Source organism: Alosa alosa, chromosome 14, assembly GCF_017589495.1.
Source record: "Alosa alosa isolate M-15738 ecotype Scorff River chromosome 14, AALO_Geno_1.1, whole genome shotgun sequence".
Lineage (NCBI taxonomy): Eukaryota > Metazoa > Chordata > Actinopteri > Clupeiformes > Clupeidae > Alosa > Alosa alosa.
Genome location: NC_063202.1, coordinates 5,439,401 through 5,457,125, shown reverse-complemented (window position 1 = coordinate 5,457,125; position 17,725 = coordinate 5,439,401). Strand labels below are relative to the sequence as shown.

The 17,725-nt window shown below is 41.4% G+C and overlaps 1 protein-coding gene across 1 annotated transcript; it reads right to left on the bottom strand.

Annotated features, from left to right (window-relative positions):
* Positions 1 to 6,863: 6,863 nt before the first annotated feature.
* On the bottom strand, positions 6,864 to 16,970 carry LOC125307275 (GTPase HRas). The gene is made up of 6 exons (XM_048263158.1): positions 16,953 to 16,970; positions 13,639 to 13,763; positions 13,217 to 13,395; positions 12,765 to 12,912; positions 10,326 to 10,449; positions 6,864 to 9,701 (listed from the first exon to the last, which is right to left on the bottom strand). Exons 2-5 carry the CDS (start codon positions 13,747 to 13,749, stop codon positions 10,330 to 10,332), a joined length of 558 nt encoding a protein of 185 aa, XP_048119115.1. The 5' UTR covers positions 13,750 to 13,763; positions 16,953 to 16,970; the 3' UTR covers positions 6,864 to 9,701; positions 10,326 to 10,329.
* Positions 16,971 to 17,725: the final 755 nt, after the last annotated feature.

The window sequence follows — 17,725 nt, the reverse complement described above, 5'->3', positions numbered from 1 at the left end:
AAAGAGGCCATCCTAGAAAATTGAGGGCTCCTTAGTACACCTAAAGGGGTAAGACACTTTTCCAGGGAAAATTAAGATGGGAGAAATTAAGAAGTTTTATGTTCTGTTCGTTGTCCTTGTGTATCATATTAAATGTGTCCATCTAATAGGACCAGGAAATAATTGAAGTATAAAGTAATGCTTGACAAAAAATGCAACTAACTAAATGCCACACATGCAATTCATATTTATCATCATTCATCGTTACTTTTAAAACAGCTTACCTGAAGTAAATATAATACTTCACAACATGATCAAAAATACTGGATATGTCTTTGATTTTTGCAGTAAAAATTCTAGGAACTCCACAATCTGAGATCCAGTCTCCTAGTTCACTGCACAGGGACATAAACTGCTCCTCTGTTACGCACTGCTGAACCTGAAAGAATTAAAAAGCAGCCAAAATTATTTTTTGTGTAAACTGAGGAAGGATTAGTGGTCATCAATGTAAAGCAAATCAGACCAGATAAGGGTTAAGGGTTAGTACCATATTCCATAATATTCTTTATCAAATCAACACAAATATCTTGGAGAGGACATGCATGGTCTCAGATATTTATTTTTTTTTTGTCAAAAGTGTCTACCTTACCAGTGATGTCCTGTTGATGTCCTGTTGGTTTCCCCTTGGACGGACAGCATAAAGTGTCCAATTTGTCTATTTTTGTAATACTATGCCACCCAAGACAGCTTATTCAATGTAACTATTCAATCTTGAGTTAGCTATAAGTGGGCTATGCAAATATGCATATGCTATATACATTTTACACGTTTTAATTTTCTATGATCTTATGTTACAAGTTTGTGATGAATAAAAGGTAAAGAATTGTTTCATATGCAGATTTAAAAAAAAATACCTTCTGTAGATTGCTCTGAACTTTCACATTAGGAATGTCATGATGGTCAAAGTGTTGTAGGTCTGCTTTTTGAGTGCACATGATCTGAAATAGTGCTGGATGCAGGGCACGGATGCCTGGTCCATTGTGGAGAACAGAGCAGGCTATGAGCATCTCAGCTGTCCTGTATTTCCCATCTTCCAGAGCTGAGAGATCATAAGTGAATAGAAGCTTGTCCTGAGGACCTTCAAAGACACCATAGGTTGATGCCACATTTATCATTAAAAGCCTGTTTTGAATAAAGCCGCCGCTCAGTCCTGTACAGCCGTTCCGCGAAAATAAATCACACTTCAGTTTGTCTCCATATTTTACTCCATCCCCCACTCTTGAAACTTTTGTTTATGCTTGTTTGGCATGCCTGAGTGTGTGTGTGCGGCTGCACAGAAAGTAGCCTACTGGTGCTGAAAAGGTGAATAGATTGTAGAATAGCCAAAGAAGATGTAGCATTGTTATAAAACCTTTAAAATCTCTAAACAATCACAAGTAGGGCAGTTCATCACAGTTCATCCATTGCAACTGGATTGATGAAAGGTCACTTACACCTGTAGGCTACATTGTATTTGGGAAAAGCAAAAGGTATCAGCATAATGTTATTTATTTATTTATTTATTTATAAACAAAAACATCTCTGTCAGTTCCATGCCGTTTTCAACAGCTATCAAAAACAAAGGTCATTTTTGGATGGATGGATTTTTTGTAAATGTTTCTTCTTCTACATAAGATTTTAGTCATCTTTAGTTCATGTAATACTTTATTGTCAATGCAAAAAGTGGCCCCCGGGGACGAAACAAAATTTTTCCGTAAAAGTCTAGTGGGGCTACATACCCACCAAATTTCATGTGCCCCGGTGGTTCGGTGTCCCGGGTATCGTTGACCAAAAATTCAGGAAGTAGATGACGGAAAAAAAAAAAAAAAACTTTGACAATCCCTATATGACCGCTTTGCTAGCGGCGGTCATAATTAAAGTGGGCAATAATATCTATAAAAATGCACACTTTCGAGGACATACATTCATACTAGAGGTGCCATTTGTTTTACCTCTGTAGCTGATGGGCACAGTCCCTGTCAGGCTCATCAATTCCCTGCTGGAGCCATCATTAAACACTGAGAAAGTGAGACCAGAAGAGTAGAGGTATATACACATAGGTTTCTCTAGTGTAGTAGCGTTTTTATTTACACATTTAAACACATGAAAAACATGAATGAAACAGCTTCAACACTGACAAGTTTAACATATTGGTTTAGCGTAATTGTTATGTTTATTTTTCTTGCATGGTATACTAATATGCTGCTAAAATGAATTTTGCAACAACAACACCACCACCACACAAAGACCCAGACATGATTTGAAGTCCAGATTTTCCAACTAGAAAAGGTAGGCTTATACTTGAACATTACTTTCCTGTAAAACTCAATGCAACTTCAGAGTCGGAACTGGAAAACTTTAAGAGTTGTTCGGGATGCACCCAAACATTTGTCCTACCATATAATTCCATAACAGGCTTGAGACTGTTGTACAGGATAATGACATTAATGATTTCCTGCTTGGTCAGATCCTTGCATCTGTAGCTCTGTGTATGTGAATTTCATACAGAGAATAGCCAAAAACTATTGCTGGAGTGTTTGCAAATATACGCTTAGGCTAATTAATTATAATTGGCCTACTTCACATTAACCTGGGACAGCAATCTGACATACACGGAATGATACTGAGCAATACAGCTGTCGAAGCATAATAATTCTGAAGCTAAAAGGAAAATCTGTGAAGACAGGCAAACATTAGGCAGGCAGGACATAGGACAGGCAAACAAATAATTAGTTTGAAAGTAAAAAAAGAATCTCTACTCTCTACCCTGTCCTCAATGGTGTAGGTTATGTAGAATAATTTTCAGATAATACCAACAAGAGTGGAGCAATACCGCAATGCCAAATACTGCCACAAGATAATGCCTGCCTCTTTGTGTTACTATCAGGTATAGACTGAGTTTTTACACACAAAATAACATACTTTAGTCAGACACCTGTATCATGGTCGTCTGACTATACTATTTCCATGATAGGCTATACGTAGGCCTACATGAAGGGTATGGTGACACACTATTGTTAAGATATGATGATGGGTGGATAAGGTAGCCTACTTTTCACACAAGCTTAGGCTTTAGTCTAGTTGACAGAAAGGTGAACCCGGAAATGTTGAGTACACCAAAGTTTTATGATAGAAATATATGTACTAATATAGTATGGGTCCCCAGCATGCAGAAACTGCCGGATGCTAATTTGCATATGTTGGGCAATTTGTGTAATTAAGCTAATTAGCCTAATCGCCTATATTGATCATATTATAGGAGCTGCTTGGCCAAAATGGACAATGTTAGTATGTTTTTAGGGGTTACTGGAGATGCTGAGTCCATATCTGACATTTTCAAGACTCAAAATCACTATTTAAACATGGTTTGGTCACGTTCTTACTCTCATTAAGCTGATTTTGCTGAGTTTTTGGGGGCGGATTTTTGGAGGATAAAAATGTTCAGTGTTCAGGAATAATTTGAAGTTATTTCTGAATTCCACAATAATTTTGGAAATAGCTATTCACTGGCCCTCTGCTGTGACTCACAATTGAGTAACAAAGGGAAGAACTAGCCTCTACTACTCCTCCTGTCCTCATCCGTTGTCCTGTCGCCATCTTCTCCAGACTCTTCATCCCTGTCCTTCTGCTCTTTTAGCTGTATGTATATATATATATATATATATATATATAGATATTGCAACATGTAACATCACTGCCTTTGCAGAAACAATAATTAGTACAGGCCAGGCCTGCAGCTGCACAGCTGCACTTTCCAGATACATGTATACACAGTTTTAACCCAGCTTTGCAGTTACTGCTGATAACATCTAACAAATCAGCAGGAGCAACAGGACTTGAATTGAGGGTGGGCGAGTTCCTCTCCTTTCTTCATACCTGTCTTCTTACTCCATCCAAACGCGGTGATATCCACAGCCGGTGGATCAGGACGGTCTGCTGCTTTCCAAAGCAGCACCTGTAGATGGGCACGTTTTCCATGGAGGAGTAAGTTGCGTTCTGTAGGAGACAGTGTCTTCAGTGCTGGAGGAGCCGGGAGTGGGAGGCCTCACTGCCAGGGATGGATTACTGCACGGGCCTACCGGGCCCAGGGTGAGGGGGCCCTGAAGCCCAAGCCTTTGCATGAAATCATTGCCTCAATATCAACACATCAGGATGTATGGTGTATGAATCTAATTGAATTTAGTCCATCCCCAAAATGCACCAGTATACAGGAAATCACATCAAACAAATGAAAACATTTTTGAGGAAGGACCCCCAAACCCCCCTTCCACATGCGACAATTAGTGGGGGGCCCTTAATACATCTGGGCCCAGGGGCCCGAAAGTTCATAATCCGTCCATACTCACCGCTAGGTGGAGGCCCAAGCAAAAGGATCCGAAGAGAGCCCTTGTAAGGGGTACTAAGAAGCTTACAGAGGCCTTCAGTAGAAGCCGCGGGAGGACACCAGCCGTCGCCTGGGCCTGGCTACGGGAGGAGTGCTAGCCTGAAGAGGATCTCAATGCAGTGGACACGGCGGAGAAGGGCTTCACGCGACTGGGAGAGCGGCCTTGGAAGATGAGGTGGCGACGCCGACCTGGGCGCTGGCTTCACCGTGAGAAGACCTTGAGCCCCTGGCCCCGCCAGGCAGCTTTAGGTTGGAGTTGACGGGGGCGCTGTCTGCGGAGCAGAGCAGAGGTGGAGCGGCAAGGAGGTAGTGCCTTGAGGATGGACGGTTGGCGGAGCAGTTTGAGGCACGACGGTTGGGCAGCTCCGGCGGAAGGGCCCTCTGAAAAACGGAACTCTAAGCCTTTGGGTGCGTGTGGGAGGCACCATGCTGTGCGGGTGCCTGTTCTTGTTGGCCTGTTCGCCGGCACTCTTTAGAAAAATAAGGGGAAAAAAAGTTTGTTGTGTGAAATCCGATGAGATCAGAGAGAAGGTCTAGGCCTTGGCGCAACCGTGGCGGAGTGGAGCGGCCGGGAGCAGCGGAGGACAGCTATGCGATGAGGCAGCAGAGGAGGGATGCCAACGTCGGTAGCTGTAGCCGATTGCGCAGCGTGGTCCGGCCAGTGGCGTAACTATAGTAGGTGCAGCAAGTGCAGTCGCACCAGGGCCCGTGACCTCCCGGGGCCCGTCGCTACCCCCGCCCTGCCTCCTTTTTTTTTTTTTTAGGCCAAGGCTACAGCGCAGCGCAGACGCTCGCAAATAAATGGGGGGTTCAGAGTACATTTGAAAATGTTAGAGCACGGAGAGTGAAGCGTCACTTTGACGAACTATCGGAAGATGAGCGCTTAACCGATGCAGAGAGATACTTCAAAGTGCAGGTATTTAATGCAACTCTGGACAATGTGTTCTGTTACTGGTATAGGATATGTATCATTTTCAGATGCCAACTTTTGCCAGATGTAATTATTTTTGAATATAAAGTATGTAAATCAGGGAAAAATGTCACAATTGAAGATACAGTCTGCCCACATATCTGTGTCACATTTTGAGATGTAAAAGTTGTAGTTTGCCTGTGTAAAAGTAGGGAAGTGGAGTAAACTGCAATGCCAAATACTGCCACAAGGTGATGCCTGCCTCTTTGTTTACTTTGTACAGTATCAGAGTGAGTAGGCTATTTACACACAAAACAGATACTAGTAATAAGTATCATGGTCATCTGACTAGACTATTTATGACTATGATAGGCTACGTCGTACATGAAGGATACAATGACAAATTGGTGTTCAAATATACTAATGGATGGATACAACAGTAGCCTACTTAACAAAATGTCAGATATAGGAATAATAAAATAGGGTAACATGCTCTGCTGGAATATTCTTTTGAAATCACAAAGCTAAAGAGCAAACTATAGTATAGGACAAAATGCTCCTGATTTTTACAGCCTAAATTACATTGTTGGCCACACCAACAAATTAAGAATAACACAATTGGTATTTTTGTACTCATGACACATTTGGTCCCAGGTTAGACTTAGTTGTTTGTCAGCCTAGCCAACTGCTGCAGGGAAGACCAACAGGCTAAACACAGAAGCCCTAAACACAAACTAAATCAGCTTCATGTAGCTTATCACATCAACATGTTTGAATCCATCATATTCTGAAAGTATCCTTCGACACTGCTGGAGTCAACAAGGGAAGCGTAATCCAGAGATAGACTTAAATACAGTAATTTAATGTAGACTAAACTAAATTAAATAAATTTAACATATCAGGATTTACGTTTAACATTCTTTGGAGGACGTTCACGTTGACTGTCGTTGTCTTAACAAGTCCCCCAAAAGGATACAACTTGCCAACTTATTTCACTTCTGCACTGCGACAGACGGTGCCCAAGACTATGCTGAAAGTGAAAGAGAAACATCAAATTATTTTTACTCTGCCCTTCCTCATAGTTTTCTGACCATCTGACAGAATGAAAACATTACTATATCAACCATCTATTAATTGCTAATTCCAATCTCAAAACAGAATAGGCCTACAGGTAGGGATGTGCCGAGCGAGGCTTTTGAAACAGTGACACTTTTACAGCCAAACTGGTTTGATGCTTCAAAGCATTTGACAGTCTACTCCACTCCAGGGTCACCAGGCAGACAATATATAGGACTTATACAGGATTTATCTTTTCTTTTCAAATGCATAAAAAGGCCACTGTTCCCTTTTTCCAATGTGGATAGGCCTACTGTAAGGGAATGGGTTACAGATCTGTAGCAACCCACTCACCTCACTAACCAACTTTTTCTTTGTGTTCTTTGTTTCTCTGTGCATGCATGTGGATGTGCCTTTATTCACATAGTCAAATCTTGTACTTTTTTCCTACTCCATTACTAGTGTTCGTACAAAATAAACAGCAGGTACATGAGGTTAAGTGTTAAAGTTACATCCTTTTATTCTGGTCTCCACTCAGGGGTAGAGGCAGATGATCATAGCAGCAGATACAGTAGTAGGTAGTGGGTCATTTTTTTCCAACCTCAAAAAAATAGAATAAAAATAAAGTTCAACGTTTTTTTTTTAGAGCTGGCACAAAATAAAGCAAACACATTTCTTAGAGATGGGTAAGAAAGATAACAAAGTGTTTCATTGACAGATCCTTAAAGCAATCAAACATTTGGTTAAAGTAATAAAAAAGCACTCAAGTATCAATTTCATGATGATGTAGATACAATATTAAAAACACAGAGGAACATATTCACATTTAACCAATACACTCACAGTTAAGAATCTGCAGTTTTCTGTTTTATAGAGGTACAATACATATATATTTCTTAATTTTATCACAAGTCGAATCTCATCTGATTTTGAAATCATGCTAAACCTAAATGACTATTGAACTTGATGGTACACAATGAATGTTTCTAAAAATGCATGGTGTACCTGGTCGGAAACGTGTTCATTAAGTAATTTAGAATTCAAAGATAAGGATTATAAGAAATAAAAACAAGCAATAAAAAAATAATTGTATTGGAAAGCTTTATCCAGATTGATACTATCCAATATACTAAATGCTATTTGTACATCTTATGATCAGAGGTGGCTGATTTAGTTTAGACAAAAAAAAGTAAAATAATAATAATAAAATTAATTTAAAAAATCTAATTTCAAATAGGTGGTTTGTTGTTTGGGCAGGAGGAAGTACAATGGGTTCACAATGGCCATCCTCACTGAATCAAAATTAGACAGGGAACCTGCCTTAACAAGGAAGAACTCAAGAAATGTCACACATGCACACACACACACACAACATACACAACATACAGAATTATACCAAGATACTAGATTTGGAGGTAAAGAAGTCAATAATCTGGTCTCATGGTTGTCTAAACAATGAGATTTGAAGACAAACCCCTATTTTGACAATAAGCAAATGTTGGCATATCTGAGAAACTGTGGACACAGGTTAATTTCTGGTTTTGCTAATTTACCCTAAAAAGGAATCACCTTGTTCTACCATCACAGAGCACACATAGAAATGACAGTTCCTAATTTCTGTAAAATGTTGTCATTTTTAAAGGTTCGTGCTATTTAATGGCATTAGATAGACACTCCGCTGTCTCCCATTACATAGTCCTCTGTGTAACAATAAACCCATCCCTGAAAACTGACTACTTTGAAAATGTCCATATAACAGGATGTTAGCCAGTACCGGCACCACAAAAAAACCTAGTTAGCATTATAATAATAATCATAATAATAATCATCATAATAATAGACATTGTATCAGCCACTTCTCAATTCATGGCACGCTAGTGAGCTTTGCAGACAAAGTGAAATCCAACAAAAAGCAGCCATGACTTTTCTGGGCTGCCCTGCAGGAGAGACAGAGAAAGAGAGAATTTCCAAAGGGTAGCACTACCAACAATCAAAAACACCAAAAGAAACATTTTATTCTTTCAATCCAAGCAAATCTTTCTGTCTTGTCATTTTTTTAAATTGGAGATGGTTAGTGCTTCAGTGATGGAGAGCAGTAAGTGACACCTGACACTCATAACACCAAGAAACACACAGTACATCTAACACTCCTCCACTATTAAAAGTATCCATACAGTCACTGTCAGGTCTGTATGTCAATGAAGTCACACATTATCCACATTCATCCTGAGCCTATGCATAGCACAGTGATGGCTGAGAACATCAGAAAACCTTTACTAGATTCTGCCCATCATGACAGTCCCTCCTCATGTAGCCATAAATGTCCCTACAGGGGACTGAACATGTGTCAAGGTCTCAACTCAGGCACTCGTAAAAAAGAAAACCAGCAATGCCTAGATGGTGATAAAAGTTCCTCATAATAATTAGATTCCAGTATTAGTAAACCAATTATTCCGATAACCGGCCTTTCAGTGCATTGTGTGATTTCTGGGAGTAGTGTGTGATGATGGGTGGTCAGTGTGCCAAAAAGACTCACACTCTTCTATTTCACCCATTAGAAGAAGTCTTCCAAGATGGCAATCAGTCTCTGCAGGCTTTTTGTGACGTCATTTCAATACATTTCTCACAAGGCATTGTGTACAGACAACAACAAATCATGTTTTTTTAACTACTCACTGTACCTTGAATTTGTTAAGAATAAAAAAAGAAATACTATTGCACTGAGACTTACATTTAACTCACTGCATATTAACAATCACCGCATGTCTTGTTTTTAGGAATAATGCTCTAGTGTGTGGGAGAGAGACCTGTGGGCCCTTGGTCCTCACAGGCACGCATGCACACACGCGCACACAAAGTCACAGTCACACGCACACCCACAATCTCCTCTGAAGCAGCTGGTCATTATTACACTGTAGATCAATCATCCTCAGTGGCAGAGTGTGACCATCTCCTTCCAAATACAATTAAATAAAAAAAATTAAAAATAAAGGCAAACAACAAACCGTTGACTTCCCATCTACAAGTCCACCTCAAATAAAATCAAATCAAATAAGAGTGTTGTATTCTGTGGCTCAGCCATGGCCAGCCCAGTGATGAGACTACAGTGGTTTAGGCCTGATTCCCGTGCGTCAGTCTTTGCTGTCCTATCAAGGCCAACACTGAAGGCAGTGGGAGCCTCCGGCGAGTGGACTCAAACTCAGACTTGCAGGCGTCTGTGTGCGACGCCGAAAAGCTTCCCCCCTCTCCCACAGTATGTCACCGGAGGCGCGGAATGTGAGGTCCATCCAGCCACTCTGCTCCCAAACTCTGGTCCGCGGGGGTCCATGATGGCTGCAGAGAGAGGTGGTCTATGAGGCTCGTTCCACACAAATGTCTACTGATGCATAGCCCCCACCCCCTCCCCCCCAGCGTGTCTGAATTATTGTCACAAGAATTGGCACAGGGCATTGTGGAAATGCTCAGCGAGAGACTCTGGCTACGAGTAATGATGCACGTAACTTTTGCCCCTTGCATCGCGGGGAATCAATCATATCTGTATCTGATATAGGCGGGCTAGAGGCGAGCTAAACAGATGACAGTCGTATAGTGTTATCCAATTGCGTGCAGTGAAATTTTGAAATGCGTGCTTGGTGCCACCCCTCAAATTGGGCCATTACATTATTCGTAGCCAGACCCTTAATCTTTCAGATTTGGGTCTGGAATCTCCAGGCTATTATGTTATAGGAACTGCAAAAATCCCATCGGTGGGAATGCGCCTATTGTCTGTTCCAACTAGGCGTAAAAGTTGTTTAGGCCTACAAGTGCAATTCATGCAGGGATATTTCCATAAACTGGTCGTAAGCTACCTGATATTTGCTGTAGGCTATGTGACAAAAAAATGTCAGTTTAGAAACCGCGTAACATCGCTTAGAGCACCTTTAATTGCGACTTAACACACTCTTTATAACTACTCACCTGGTCATGACAATACACAGCGACACTTAAAGCAGTCCTGTCCGTTGTCATCAGGTGGGTTGAGCTTCCTCAGTTTGTGCTGCCTGATCTCTCTCACCAGAGTGTAGAAGGCATCTTCCACTCCCTACACAACACAAACACACAGACACACTTTCAATTCCCTTGCTTGCCTGCTTTTCCCTGAAGGGACTTATTTTACCGATAATTACCTACGTTCCATACATTATCACGCTTATTATACGGCTACTTGCCAAAACAAAAAAATATACTCCACATGATACGTCTCTTTACATTTATTTGTTACCGTTTTGTCGTGGCTTTTGCCGAGTAACAAATAGTTCGCTGAACTTGAATCAAACGTTCTTTAGAATACAGCTGATCAACTGTCTGCTTTCACTTTTGAATGAAGTTCCATTGCAAGAACTAACTGGACTACTTACAGAGTGATATGAAAGACCTGAATAAGAGCACAAAACCCTTTGCCATTGACAGCGGTAATTATATGCATCAACGATAATTACACAAATTTATTTTACCGTAGAACGTTGGGAAATCTCATTCAAGTCAATGGAGAGTTCTACTAGCATTGTGAATAAAAACATTTATTACACGGCTCTTCACAAGGCAAGTAGAACGCTGCGCGCCGCGGGGTCCGGTTCGCCCTGTCGGGACTTATTTTCCCAATAATGACCGGCGTTCTATACATTATCCCTTACATAGTACCTCTGTTGAGTTAGCATATGGAACATACGACGCAGGACATAAAACTGGTTTATGCAGAACACACCCCTCATACCAAGGTGTAGAGTGCATTCTTCCTCATTCCACACACCAAACCATTATTCCACTAACCAATCCAGACAGACTCACAGACATAAAATCCTATGGAAATATAACTGACACCATAACCATACATTTAGTGAATAATTGCACATTTGTCCTTGATCTGGTGTGTGTGTGTGTGTGTGTGTGGGGGTTTGTGTGTTGTGTATATTGTGTGGGGAGCACAACATACAGTGGGGAGAATAAGTATTTGAACCCATGCTAAAGTTGACTGAAAAGAAAAATATAAAAACATCTGTTAGAAATTGATCTTAATGCCTTAATTACCGGTAAAACAAATAGTAAAAATCCAACCTTTAAGGACACCAATTTTCTCAGTGAATGAAGAATGTATCGTAAATAAATAAATGTTCTTCCTTAAATTACAGGGGCAATAAGTATTTGACCCCTATGTTAAATTACTTGTGGGCAGCCGTGGCCCACTGGTTAGCACTCTGGACTTGTAACCGGAGGGTTGCCGGTTCGAGCCCCGACCAGTGGGCCGCGGCTGAAGTGCTCTTGAGCAAGGCACCTAACCCCTCACTGCTCCCCGAGCCGCCCGTTGAAGCAGGCAGCTCACTGCCCGGGATTAGTGTGTGCTTCACCTCACTGTGTGTTCACTGTGTGCTGTTTGTGTTTCACTAATTCACCGATTGGGTTAAATGCAGAGACCAAATTTCCCTCACGGGATCAAAAAAGTATATATACTTATACTTAATTCCCATAGAGGCAGGCAGATTTTTTATTTTTAAAGGCCACTTATTTCATGGATCCAGGATACTATGCATCCTGATAAAGTTCCCTTGGCCTTTGGAATTAAAATAGCCCCACATCATCACATACCCTTCACCACACCTAGAGATTGGCATGGTGTGTTTTTCAGTTAGCCTATTAGCTGGTTTGATTTGCATTGAACCCAATGAGCATTTTAGTCAACTTTAGCATTGGTTCAAATACTTATTCTCCCCACTGTATATAAAATGACATTGAAAAATAATTAATTTTACTATATAGGCTATTCAACATGATAGCCTGGTTTCTTCAAACCCATCCACTTTGTGAAAATGGTCCGGACCCTCTCTATTGGAGATTGCTTCCAATAGGTGCATCCTATATGGGTGTAGTCTTTGGGTTAACTTGAACCAATAGGCATCGACCAGAATGGGATTCCTACTTCTTACTATTCCACTTAGCCTTTTGCAAACCATGCAGGCATACCAGAGAGGGTTAAAGCTAGTAATCAAGGATCTTTGGGCATACTGCAAATGTATATTTACACACTATTCTTGCTCCGACTTCAGCTTGTCAATGTTTGTTGGTGTTCTTTGTATGCTTCTAGCTCATTGTTAAATTTACAAATGAATGCTATACTGCAACATTATCGCACTTGGCCCCCTCTGGCCATTAATTGGTTCGCCATCCTGGTGGCAGAGCGAACACTAATACAAATAGTGACATAAAGTCCATGGGTCTGGTAAAACCAGGTTAATTGCATAATGCCACACACACTCAATGCATTGTCCAACCCCTGGCCACAGAGCATATTCTCAATCCACTCCTTCAATATGCAAACCAAACTTGTCTGTGTTGGCAGTAGAGGGTGTGGGCGTGGCATACCTGTCGGGTCTTGGCAGAGGTCTCGATGTAAGGGATGCCATAGCTGCGGGCGAGCTCCTGGGCCTGACGCGTGTCCACTGTGCGTGCTGGCAGGTCACACTTGTTGCCCACGAGCACCATGGGCACATCATCCATGGGCACATCATCCCTGCATGCACACACACTTTGATCTGCTCCCACACACATGCACACACACACACACACACACACACACACACACACGCACACACACACGCACACACACACACACACATAAATAGTTATTATTCAGATCTTTGGTGAAACTCAATTAAAAGAACAATCAAAGTTTATTAAACAGTGTAGATTAACCTCATCTAATTTCCTTAGATATTAGATTTTTGCTTCCAATAAGTTGTCCAGTCCTGACCAGAACTGTTATAGGCTCGGACCTCACACCCCTCCCTAACCCAGAGTATTCACACTTGTCCCACCTGTACTGGTGGATGTCCTCAAAAGACTTGGTGTTGTTGATGGCGAACACACAGAGAAAGCCCTCGCCGGTCCTCATGTACTGGTCCCTCATAGCGCTGTACTCCTCCTGACCTGCAGTGTCCAGAATGTCCAGCAGACATGTCTCCCCGTCAATCACCACCTGCTTCCTGTAGGAGTCCTGTCAAAACAGGTAAGGTCCCACACATGTATAAATATTCCTCACTTACTGATATTCTAAGATAAGTGAATGGCCAATTACAAAGATTTTTACAGAGAACCTGAGAGTTGGTGAAATTGTATGTATTATTGTATTTATTTTCATTATTTGCATCATCATTATTTATCTGATATATCACAGAGAATCCCCCAAGTCAAGCTACAAGTCAATATTAGACAACTAGACCAAATGAGATGGACTTACCTCAATAGTGGGATCATATTCATCCACAAAGTGGTTCTGAATGAGCTGAATGGTAAGTGCACTTTTGCCTACACCACCAGCACCCACCACCACCAACTTATATTCAGTCATACTCTCAACAGCAGCTGTGAAGGAAAGAGTGAAAAAGAAATGAGAGACAATGATTATTTGAGCCTGAGGGTTGCTGGGAAGCTGGGAAAACCCCTAATGTTCCAGGTAACAACTTTGATTTAAAAAAAGAATAATTATATGGTAAACAAAGGATTTTTTGAGGAAGTCAATCAGTTTAAAGCTGGTTTAGAGATCACTGTGCCAAAAAATAATGACCATGGGATGCTTTCACAAACGTTACTGTATATAATTACACTTGAAGTGCTAAGCAAAAAGTCAGTATGCTGGAACAGGCACAGCTGCCCAAGTGTAGATATAGTCACATCTTTCTTTTGGAATGATTAAGCAAAATTCTTAGCAGTTGTGTACAATTGAGAACAGCTTAGGTTCAGCTCAAGGGCGTCATTTATCAATCTGCAACTGGGAGGGCGATCCATAACAGAGCACAAAACAAAACGTACACCCACAAAAAAAGGCCGTGGAACATTGCACAACGTTGTGCTGACGCAAACGTTCTGTTCCACACTGCCTTTGCCACCACTTCCTTGACTGTCCTTGGCAACTGCTCACCTTTGCTGCTGTTGCTACGACAAAATGAAGCAATTCGAATGGAGTGACGCACAGATGACACAAAACAAGCTCTTTGAGCAGCCGAGAGGAGGCCACCCACACACCTCCACAGGGTTTTCCTTTGCTCCCTTGCTGAAGCTAGCACTCCCAATAATGAACAGAAGTGGAAAACAGTGCCGGTGACAATAGGAACTTGAGTTTCTTTCACATACACAAAGGGTCACAATTGGGTATACATTTGCCACATGTATAGTTCCATATGGTCACTGGGTGTGTTATGGGGCACAGAGTCCCCACAGATTTGTGAGATTCTGTTGATTATGTTTTGGAATGGCATGTCTGTTTACTGGGATCACACAATACAGATCAAACAAACCAACAAAACAGACAGAACTTGCTGCTGAGGTCAATGGAAAATGGGTACTATTCCTAGACGGCCATAAGTTAATCATCAATGTATTTGAAACTTACATGAACACAACCATTCCCTCTTATGTCCAGACAATTCAACCTGTGAAAATATTCTGGGGACAGGAATATCCACATCCCCTACTACTACCAGCTTATATCATCACATTTCTAACTAGGACTGGCTCATTGTACCTTGAGTCTGGCAAGTAAAACAATACATGTGCTACAGAAAGATGCTAATCCAAACCCTATTTGTTTTTTTACTTTAAACAACAAGCAATCCCAACATCCCTAACACCCACACATACCCACATGAAACATCATGTCCAATCACTGCACAGAAACATAAGGTCTGAATGCGGCAAGTTCACATGCACACAGATACATCCCTAAAAGATTAGATAGTGTAGCAGTTGCCAGCAGGTATGATAGTGTAGCGGTATGTACAATATGTTAAGTAGATCTCCATCCTGATGTCTAAAGAGACCTGCTAGTAAGAGACGCAAGTATGCGAGGGTTTTAGCTCCCCTGCAGCACGCTCACCTCCCAATCCAAGGGTCCTGCAAGTTGCAGGTTTGGGCTCAGGCAGGTGTAGTGCTAAGCTGCATGGTCAGTCAAACACAATACATTTACAGCCGCAACACTCAGCTTTCAACATTTATCTGGCTATATGTAGACAAACCTACCACCATGTACACAAAATACTGAAGGTATACACTGTCCCACATTTGACCACCTTTGTACCCACATTCTAGCTGGGTTGATTACTGTTTGTATCATGTGTTCACATCTACTGGTCAAAATTAGCTATGGTTATGGGACATGTCATGACCCAAGAAAAGATGCTAACCTTATGGAAAGAAAGAAATGTATCATTTGCATGTTTATGTCTAGAAATGTCAATTTCAAAGGGAGAAAAGCCAGCTAGCTAACATCACTTCACCATCCCCTGATCGTTTAAAAATCAAACTACAGTAGGGCTTTCTCTGTACTGTGACCTCATAGGTTTGATGCATTTTGAACATTCAGTTACACTTACAAACAAAACACACACAAGAACAAAACACACACAAACAAAACACACACTCACGCAAACACAGAGTTGATTATACAGTAAGCATGCAATGTATAAAAAATATCACTGTAAGAAATTATCATCCTTCAACCACAAGTTATCATTTCAATCTCAAGGAGAGAGGCCTTTGGGTCTTATTCTATTCAGCGTGGAGATATTTTGAAAACTCACTAAGCATTCAAACAAGCGTAATAAATAAATAAGCATTCTGGTGTAGGCTATCTGTTTGCATGGTTGTAGCTGTGCAGACTAGGTTCTGGGCTGGGAGTGGCCTCTGACAGGGAATTCTGTGCGCTTGTAGATCTGTAGATTCAATTACCTAACTGAAATGACAGTGGTCTATTGACAAATCTACGATCCGTCGCCATTCCAAGCTTATTATTAGGGTCACGAACAAACATTTTCGAAACACGCTTCCCTAAGCGGGTAGATTTTGATTTGTGCAGCGAACTCTACACTGTCCTACTGAAGGAAAAAAAACATACTTTTTCGGTAGCAGTTCTAGACCTAGGCTACATGCATAGACGTACACACTGACAAGATTGTTGTTTCGACAGTGGAGTGCTACAATGTTTAGTCGGCCTGTTACGGGGCGTCACCCCTGCAGCTAAACACAAGCAACAGGAAGGCGAGGCCAGATGCCAAACATCTCGCTCTGGCCTGTACTTTTTTTAAAAACGTAATGTATATAAAACTCTTAGTACAAACATCTATACCCACCTAAACAAATCAGACAATACTATTGCAAAGCTCACCCCACACGTCAATGGAACTGTAATGACATCATTTGACCAACCACCCCCACGAGCACGTATATTATGTGGCTTCAATAGGGAAAGAAATGTTCCTGGTTGGAATGCACGAAGCACCTATGAATTAAACGAGACGTGGGAGACAAACGTAGGCCTACACAAGTTCCCAAACTGCTACTTGGGACAAAAACATATAGCAACCGTTAAGTGTCAAATGGTAACATGCTACTGTGATTTGGAGGGGGTGTACTGGCTTTGGTAGCATCCATAAACCAATGATCAAACCGTAAGTTCACTATGTAGCCTTATGTTGTTCCAAATGGAAAATGATGGCATATAATATAACCCGACAGACACGTTTTAATGAAAACGACAAAACGTTTAACAATACTTACAAAAACACGACGCCGTCGATGTCCTCGAGGACAGAACGTGATGAGTTCCCTCGGAGATCAATGATTACCGGGAGAATATAGTCAATCGTTCGGTCCGAGTTGCGCTCTTTCTAGCGCATACTGGGCAACGCCGTAATAGTAATTATTTCTCTTACTATTTACAGTACGTGCTTTTCGCCGTTTTCAGTCGTGCTATTGCCGTCATTTCTAAACGGTAGCTTGCAACCCGTGAGTCGAACGGCGCTGGCGAGAAGGCAAAGCTCCCGGTGAGGTCAGAGTAGAATGCAGTGAACAATGTGCCGCGCGCAGGGGAAGGCGGGAGTGAGCGCGTAACCGCAGCCCACGCCCAAACTCATCAACAGTGAAAGTGTGGCGCACAGGCCCGTGACTATACTGTCTTTCTGCCTACGACTTTGAGAAAACATTATTCACAAATGCGACCATATTTAATCAATTAGAAACAATCAATTATATTTAGAGGAGTTTATCTAAAAGTAACAAATTCAAATGTCATAGAATTAACTACTGTCTAGACTATTCTGCAGTGGAAATGGGGTATAACATTGATACAGTAGGTAATGCAATAGTTGACATACTTAAGTTGTTGAGGACCACTTTCTACCACTCCAGGGAATGCCAGGGGAGAAAAAAACATCTGAAACAGTGCATCCTGGCATTCATTCCTGATTACAAGACACCACTTATATAACACATGGGTATAAAACAAATACTGGGACATGCGAAACAAATGGCCTGGAGAGAAAGTCGCCTTT

Coding starts and splice junctions, on each gene's coding strand:
- LOC125307275 (XM_048263158.1), bottom strand. CDS start 13,749: ATGACTGAATATAAGTTGGTGGTGGTGGGTGCTGGTGGTGTAGGCAAA. Junction 12,913..13,216: donor GAGGACATCCACCAGTACAG/GTGGGACAAGTG, acceptor GTGTGCATGCAG/GGATGATGTGCCCATGGATG. Junction 10,450..12,764: donor CCTCTGCCAAGACCCGACAG/GTATGCCACGCC, acceptor TGTGTTGTGTAG/GGAGTGGAAGATGCCTTCTA.